The 8996-nt window shown below is 36.0% G+C and overlaps 1 protein-coding gene across 1 annotated transcript in view; it reads left to right on the top strand.

The window, feature by feature from the left end:
• Positions 1-424: 424 nt before the first annotated feature.
• The window catches only part of LOC150084986 (uncharacterized), a 52245-nt gene continuing 43673 nt past the window's right edge, over positions 425-8996 (top strand). The window contains exon 1 of the mRNA XM_090376422.1: positions 425-928. Within this exon, the coding sequence (XP_090232548.1) occupies positions 669-928 (260 nt within the window). The 5' untranslated portion in view covers positions 425-668. The remainder of the gene's footprint in view (positions 929-8996) is intronic.

Here is an 8996-nt window from a genome sequence, read left to right as displayed (position 1 = left end):
TTATCAATAGTTCTTCTAATAAAGCTTTCTTTCAGATATCCTGTAAAGTGGATTTCACTTGATATAATCCTTATTTATTTTTTCTTGTGGATTATACGCCATAATATGGTTCACATATGGTCTCCTGGCAGTCAAGTGTTGATCAAACAAACAAAAAAAAAAAAAAAAAAAAGAGTAGAAGAAAGGGCGATTCCCTCAGCATGTTTTCTAATTTTGGCAACCAACGGGATAGATGGAGGCAAGAAAGCAAGAACTGTGTATTCCCACCGGAAGAAACTGTCGGCGTGCTAGAACGGAAAAATTTGACGCGACCCAAGAGATCGTCTCGGTACTCATTTAAGCTTTACTGGTGGGCGTTTGACAGCCATGGACAGTTACGCGTTCCCCGTGTCTGCAGACAAGGTACACGGTATCATAAAGCAGTCAGCTTTAGGACCGAGTAGCGTCAAAGCAGACGACTTAGCTGCATTGACTTTGCTGCGTCATTATTAAAATTTTCGTCTGCTTTAGTGCGTGTAGAAAGCGCGTGTGGGTTGTTGTGTCACTCTAAATACCAGGAAATCATTCATAAATTTAATGAGTTCGCGACACAGTTCATCGAATCGTTGTTTCGGACATTGACGGTAATTGCCAGTAAAACTATAAACAGTGACTGAGTGAATCTTTGTATGGACGACATTCCAATGGCATTTGGACTACTGACAGCTGGGCTAATGATTTCTAATTTATTACTTCTGTTCGATGCCACGGAACTTCCCACGATTAGTCACTATCGTAAGAGCCCTGAAGTAGAGCGAAATGAAACCGGTTTCGTTTTATCTAGTCGCCAAGGTGAGGAATTCATCAAGGAATCTTTGAATAAAACGGGGAATTCATCTAACAGCCTATCTCCAGGAGGGGCATCACAAAAGAAAGATAGAATAGTAAAGTGAGTGGATTTTTTTTTGTCTTTGCTGATTTAACTTTTGGGGGAACTCCCTATAATCTGTAAAAAAATATTTCTTATATATTTTTATCTCCCTACTCGGAATCAAATTCAACCACGACAGGTTAAAATTTCTTTTAATTTTGCTGCCCATTTTAGAATCAACATCAATGTTTTTTTTCTCTCTGGAATCAAAAATAATATGAGAAATATTTATTGATATAATTACTTTAAAGATTAGTCATAAAATTGTTCAGTTCTGGTAATATCACATAATGATTACCATGGCAACCAAAATAAAATGTAATTCATGGCAAAATAATTATTTTGCCATGAATTTTAAAAATTATTTACTGTAGTGTTTATCAATGTTTTTGTTACTGAAAAGTTTGCATCAAAATATTTTCTTCAAAATAATAATAATAATAATTATTATTATTAAATAATATACAGTACTACAAAATAAAATTTTTAGGACTTCGAGCTGTGATATTCTTTAATAAATAAAAGTAATATTTAAAAGACACCGTACCATGTGAAATATTTCATTTTTATTAATTTATCTTTTCATATCAATAATCTAATTATATATTTCACTTAGTGAAGAGTCTTTTATATTATTGTTAATTAAATTAACAAAAAAAGAGGTTATAGGAATTCATGATTTACTCACGTCACTATATATTTTTCATTTTTTTTTCGACTTTTGACAGGAGTCACAAATACGAGAAACAGCACCGTATTTAGCAGTCACGGGCTTCAACACCGGTCACTCAAAGCACGTGTACTTATGCACCCTCGCGCCTTAAGTAATGCAGAATGAAATATGAAATCTGAGCTATATAGACAATTTTGATATCCAAATCTTTATTTTTGGTATACATGTTCAGAACTTAACATTAATTTCAGCAAAACATATTTTAAATTATGAGCTATATTTCAAAATTTAAACGTCGAAATCGCATTGTCTTAATATTCTTTAGCTCTATTAGGCTATGGAGTACATGAAACAACAAGCCTATTCTACAGAAAAGTACAGGAAACAAGAAACCTACTCCACTCGACTATGCTGGAGATAGGCTACATAGGCCACTAGGCTATTGCATGGACGTATATTGCATGGACGTTTATGGACGTATATAATTAGTATGATCGGCACAGTAGAACGTACAAATATACGTCTGAAACTACTCACTCAATGTGGACTGCTGTTCATGGAGGCCATACTTTATATTGATATGTATTGCATTTTCGTAAACAAATACTACTGGACTGATACACAAACTTCATTTCTTGTCTATATTGACATCTGTCAATCCACTTATTTTGATTCAAAAGAATGCGCTCCTAAACGTTGGGCAATTTCAGTAACTAGCGGTGTATTTACACGATCTATTATGTGCATTGATCCTAATCTCCTGTTGTGCAGTGTATACATTAACAGCACTGCGTTATTATTATTAAAGAAATGCATCCAAAGTATACCAGTAGTAAATCGACTGTAAATCGGCCGTTCCTCCACAAACAAATGCTTTTCAGCATAGCATCTGAGAAATAATGTATGTCAACATAAAGCTCCCGATTCGCAAACAACACACGCGCCAGATGAATTACTCTTTTTTTGCATGGTCCATATACTTTTCAGATTTTGTGTAGACAGACTAAAGATAGAAAATGAGGCCAAACAAACAAACTCGTACTGACAGTTCATTTTGACATTGTGGTGGAACACCGTGGATAAAATTAGTTTCTTGCGCTTGTGCTGTATTTTAAGAATAAAAATGACAAATACAAATGATTGTGTACTTACGAGAAACCATCTCTTGAATCGTGTGAACTCTCTTTACACATGAAACTTTTAAATTAATTAGAACTCTTTCTGTTTTTTATCACATTTAGAATATATCCGAGTGGATTTTACTTCAAAACCAAACGAAATCACTAAGCTGAAGGCGTTCTTAATCTCGTTACCAAAGAATTTAAAAGATGTAGATAAATATCTACAATTATAAATTTATAATATTAGAATTAATTTAAACAATTTATACGTATAATTTCAAATAATAACAGTAATAAATAAATAAATAATACTTAGTAATAATATATAATAATAATTAGATTTATAAATGTAAAAATAAGAGTAGGACTTTGTTTGGATCAAAATTAATATTTTTACTAATTAATAATACACATTACTAATTAAATTTACTTTTTATTTTGCTAATTAATATTACTAATACTAATATTAATTTTGCTAATTAATACAGATTAATTCTTTTGCTGATCTGTGGACCTTTTTCACAACGTGGGTGAGTTAGGTCTCAGGGTGGGTAGCGTGGGTTTTTCTCCAGGAAACTCGAGTTTTTCATCCAGCAAACAGAAATTCGACCACAGAACACACGCAATTTACAGACAGTATACACGGAACAATATGGTCTTAGTCACTGATGCTCCTAAAATCCTACAACAACATCAATAACAACTGATCTGGGATTTTGATAAAAATTAGGTGTCAGTTTTAAAATTCACTTGTAATCAAAGAGACCACTTTTAAATTTGCTTCACTTAAAATATATAGCATGTTTTTTTTTTAAGACCAAAAAAGAACGAACTAGTTACAGAATATAATTTAAAGCTTTAAATTAATTGAATAAAGTAAACGCTGATGGCACCCGTACTCTTTCTCGGGTGATGCACATGAAAATCCGCGTACCATTTTGACTTCGGAATTATATTTGGGACACTGATAGTCAAAGCCCTAGTGGGTAGCACAGTTGGTAGGATCGCCGTCCTCCCCACATCGGGTGGAAAAGACCTAAGTTTGAGTCCCGTCGATGACGAGAGGAATTTTTATGGGCCTTTTTCACAACGTGGTTGAGTTAGTCGGTCTCAGGCAAGGGTAGCATGATTTTTAATTCCTTAAACTCGGGGTTTTCGTCCAGCAAACAAATATCGACATCAGAACACACGCAATTTACAGACAATATAAACGGAGCAATATTACCTCGCTGATGCTCCTAAAAACTTACCAAACAACTGAGAGTGAAGAAAGTTGAAAGCTAACACGAGCAATGGTGCATGGCAGGCCTCCCCTTGACCATGTATATGTGTTTGTATGTGCGAGTGTATCCACATGTAGATGTGAAGGTCAGGAAGCAACAGGTAAATTCTAAAATATAATACATCGATAAGAGAAAAAACTTAATAAAGTAGAAACATTTTTATTATTCTAAGTTGGCAGACATTTTTCCGATTATTAAAATGAATTTAATTACTTAAAAAATATAATGTTCTTGTTTATACTCCAGCACGACCACCAGGTCAGGGGAATTTACAATAAATCGCCAATACAAATTCTAATCATATTTAGCAGTCACAGCATTGAACCCCGGTCCACTCAAAGAGCACGTGCGATTTCACTCTATATTAAGGTCTTGGCCGGAGACTTGAAAAATTTCGGGTAAAATACTGTAGACATCTAATCCTCCTCCCTCGTCGGTCCTGCTGACAGCTCTAAGAAAATTGTTGGTGCCATCTCCGATTATGGACACGTGTTTCCTTTCGCATTCCCCTCATCATAGTATGAACTGAGATTGGTTTAGGAAGATGCTTTTTGTTTCATTGTCAGAAATATGAAGACGGCTTTTGGTAAATTTTACAATTTTAGTATAAAATAAATGCCTTCCGGCTATCAGTGTACAGCCATATCATTGAGCGGCATTTTTATAGCAAAATTAGGTAGCTATCAGTGTACAGTCATGATCATATCATTGGACGGCATTTTTATAGCAAAATTAGGCGACCAAAGCCTACAAAGATAAAGTTCAGTGATTATTGAAAGTCTTGAGTGATTAAATTGCATTTTTGTGAAAATTGAACAATAATGCGGAACAGATAGTGGAGAGGCCTCGTAAGAAAAGGGCCATTAATTAACCGGACTGCCTTCTTTTGAATGGAATCTAGGACCTTAAGAGAGATTTGAGGACACCACCCCAGATGTGGCAATATTTCATGAGAGGGCTGATTTGATATTTACAGAGAGTGAGTACATTTTTGTTTAGAAGAAAAAGAAACGTTGACAGCGAAAAAGGAAACTCGTTTTTTATGCCGAGGAAGCATTATTTGTGCTTATGCCAAGAGAAATTAGAAGTTAGGGCATCCTAATACAAAACTACACTGGTGTTCAAAGAAAGTGCATTACCTAGGAATTTCACATTTTTTAACCCTTTTTTCGCGATGGTAAGGTACATTAATGACTAGCATCAGAAATAGAAATATAAACAAAAGATATTTATTAATAGTTAAGGCAAAGCTAAGTAATATTTGACAGGTGCTCTTAAAATATTCCAAATTGAGCATTTCAAACCTTTATACAAAAGTTTTGGTAAACACGACAATTATGGCTGAAATGTTATCAGAAGCCCTCAATTTTCTTCAGTTTATCATTTTAAATGGAAAACAAAATGAAACGTTTACCAGATGCAAACTAATATTTAGTTGAACCACCGCTGGCCTTGATGACAGCAGCACACCATCGAGGCATTGACAAGATCAATTTCTGAAGATAATCAACTGGTTGTTCGTGGTTCCAAACACAAATTATGAAGTTCACGAAGGGTCTTTGGTTTCTTTCTTTCTAGCAACTGCAGATTTCACACGATGCCAACAGTTCTCTATAGGATTCAGGTCCGAGTTGTTTCCTTGCCAGCTAAGAGTTGTAATGGACCGTTCTTCCAACCATTTTTTCACCTGTAACAAATGTAAACACATTACTGTCGAACCTCTAATGCAGAAATGAAGCTAAAGTAACTACAGAAGTGCCTACTTACACTTTTCGCTCAATGGCAAGGAGCAGAGTCATCCTGAAAGCTGCAGTTACTTGGCAGGTTGAAATAGTCTCAAATGGGTGGCAGCAATTTGCCTTCCAATATAGCTAGGCATCCATTGGCATTTACGGAACCTTTTATAAACTGCAGGTGACCTACACCGCAATACGAAATGCACCCCCATATCACTTGGCTCGTAGGGAATTTCACTGTAGACACCATACAGTCTGGATGGTATTCTTCACCACGTTTACGGCGAATTGTTTGTCTCCCGTTAGAGCCATGCAGGTTGAATTTCTCATCTGAGAAAATAACTGACTTCCACTGATCGGGGGTCCATTTGACATGCTCCTTACACCAAATTAATCGGGTCTTTTTCATTTTTTGTGTGAGGAGGGGTTTCTTCTTAGGACAACGGGCTACAAGTCCATTTTTGAAGAGGCGTCTTCTGACTGTTAATGCACTTGCTACCACTCCTGTATGCTCTTCACATTCTCTTTTCAGCTCAGAAGAAGAAGCTTTGCGGTTTTTAAGGCATAAGTGCTTCATCTGGTGAGTATGGGCTTAGCATACCAAGGGTCTTGAGCTGGATATCATCATTCTTCTATTTCTTGGTGATACTCTTCTACTTCTCTCTCTTTCTCTTCTCTCCCTCTCTCTGTCTCTCTCTCTCTCTCTCAGGGTAACTTGATTTTTTTTTTGGCTGGTGCAGCCTAAGCCTCAGAGTTCCTTGCGCCATATGGCTAATAATAATAATAATAATAATAATAATAATAATAATAATAATAATAACTCGGTCCTGTTTTGGCGTAGAGGCTTGTTTGCGCCAGGTTCCTTTTTCCCTATCAGCAGAACCAGTATTCTTGAGTTTGGAAAGAAATCTACTGACTGTCGACTGATTACAAGACACTCTATAAGCAATACGACGGGTAGAACATCCTTTCTCACGTAAAGCAACAATAGCACTCTTTCTTCGTGGCGTCAACTGCACGTAACTTGCCAACCTGACACAAGCAAGGAATGACTGCAACTCTTGCAGAGCGTGCTTATATAGCTGAAGGTAACAGCTGATGCAATATTACGTCATCACCTACGCCTGTCGTTTTTAACTGGTGCAATCTGTAAGAAATATTGCCATATACTTACGTTATTCGGACGACAATTACATTTTAAGGGGTGGCACTTTCTTTGAACACCAGTGTATGATCTTGTCTAGAAATCTGAGTGTCATCGAAGATGAGCATAGGAATAACAGACTTTTATTTCGAGAAATGAGACATTACTGAGTTTTAGAAGGATTGAAGTTAACTACGTTTTCTTCGGCCCATACCTTGAAATCGGCAATTAAGAAATTGGCAGTGGCTCTTTGAGAAATGAAAGCTGTTTGTGCACAGCAAGATTTCTCAAATTGGAAGGTGGGATGTAGTGTGCTATGATCTACAAAACTATATATAGGATTTCCAATCAGGAAGATCGTTAATATACAAGTGAAAAAAGAGCAAGAGAAAGAACTGAATTTTGGGAAACGCTAGCATTAGTTAAGAAGTTAGAAGGCAAAACACCGCTTACCGTCATCTGCAGTGAGCGGTAAGAAAGTAGGATATTCAATCATAAAAAAACACAGCAGATGTTTGGGTTTCACCAAACTTTTCCATGAAATTTGTTCAAAGATGAATAACATTAACCAATATATCACTAGTGGATCGACACTAGCGGAATCCACATTGACGATCGTTGATGAGATTAAAGGTTTAGAGATTAATCGAATTTTCGGATAATCGATGCTCCAATATTGATCCTGGCTAGTTGACTAGCCAGGATCAATATTGGAGCATGGGATCAATATGTGGGGCATAGGGTAAGGCGATTTTTAGTAACTTAACCAAAGAGCACAAAAGAACTTCGTTACAAGCACCTTTAAGTTTAGAGATAGTTTACGTAAACAGCGTAAGATTTTGTAGCCTCATGGGTAACATGAAGACGCAGTCATGCTCTTATAAACAAACAAAAAAAAGTGTGTAATAATAACTTCACTAAGTGGCACATGCTTCCAGAATAGAAACAAGTCAGGATGAAAAGCAAAATGTGAAGACTATAAAGAAAACCGATTAGTGCCAGAGATGTCACCGTTCACTGTGCTCCGTGTTAATGCACCTCTAATAATAACAGACCAGTAGCTTTTAGCAAAACGGATCTTTTTGGTATGAATACAGGTACTGTGCTATAACAGTGATGAATTAGCCTCCGTGATATGAGGCTATAAATACTTCTACTTATGCTGTTTTATACGTCACAGATAATATAATTCGGTCACTGAAATTTCTGTAGATATATCATGTGTGATATTTTTATCGCTGTAGATACTTGACTTTCTCTTGGACAGGAAATAATCAACGTTTCGGAAATTTATGAGAGTATGGTTATTTTGGTTGGATAAGCTTATGAATTCGAAAGAGCTTACAACAATTCATTGTGTTGAATCCTGATTTGATTTTCAGCAGGAAGAGCGGAAATGTTAAATGTTAGAAGGGATCAATAATAACAGATTTTAAATACTATTATTATTGATAGAATGAATTTCTACCCTGAGGGGCGAAAATAATGCATCACGGAATATCTTCACCATTAAGGGAGCAATTTCCTTCGTGTAATCTCTTCGGAATTCAACACTAATTTTATTAGATCGAAGAGCGGTGCAGAGTACATGATGTTTCTCCCACTCCCACTTGTCTTTGTATATGTCAGGGGTCGGCAACCTGCGGCTTTTTGAGCATGTAACTCTTTAACTTTTAGCCCACACGAAGCACAATTTGAAATTGAGTTAGAGGACTTAAAAATCAAGGACATGTGGAGTGCAAGACTAAAATGTCTTAAAACTGAAATTGAGGATTTGGAGAGGCAAAAGGCTGCCTTTTGCAATTCTACACAAATAGACGGCAATAAATGAGTTTGATGTTGAGAGACTCGCTCAAGAAGTTCAGCAGCAAAAGTCACATTAATTCGTACCTAATTGGTGTTTGTTACGTTTTTTCAGTATTAATAAATATTATTTCAAAATATATATTTTTTTAATTAAACACCTTCCCACTCTATTCCATTTCTTAAAAAATTATCCAACCCCACCTCCTCCTCCCTGGCGTCGAGCCTGCATGTCGGCTGAAATTATTTATCAACAGAACGACTCTGATTTTTAAAATGCGTCTCAGGAAAGGTGACTCAGAAGAACACAAATCATCATGTACTCA

Source organism: Mastigoproctus giganteus, chromosome 6, assembly GCF_048544385.1.
Source record: "Mastigoproctus giganteus isolate SK-2022 chromosome 6, ASM4854438v1, whole genome shotgun sequence".
Taxonomy (NCBI): Eukaryota; Metazoa; Arthropoda; class Arachnida; order Uropygi; family Thelyphonidae; genus Mastigoproctus; species Mastigoproctus giganteus.
The sequence above is the reverse complement of the archived record's forward strand: the minus strand, read 5'-3'. Positions and strand labels throughout refer to the sequence as shown.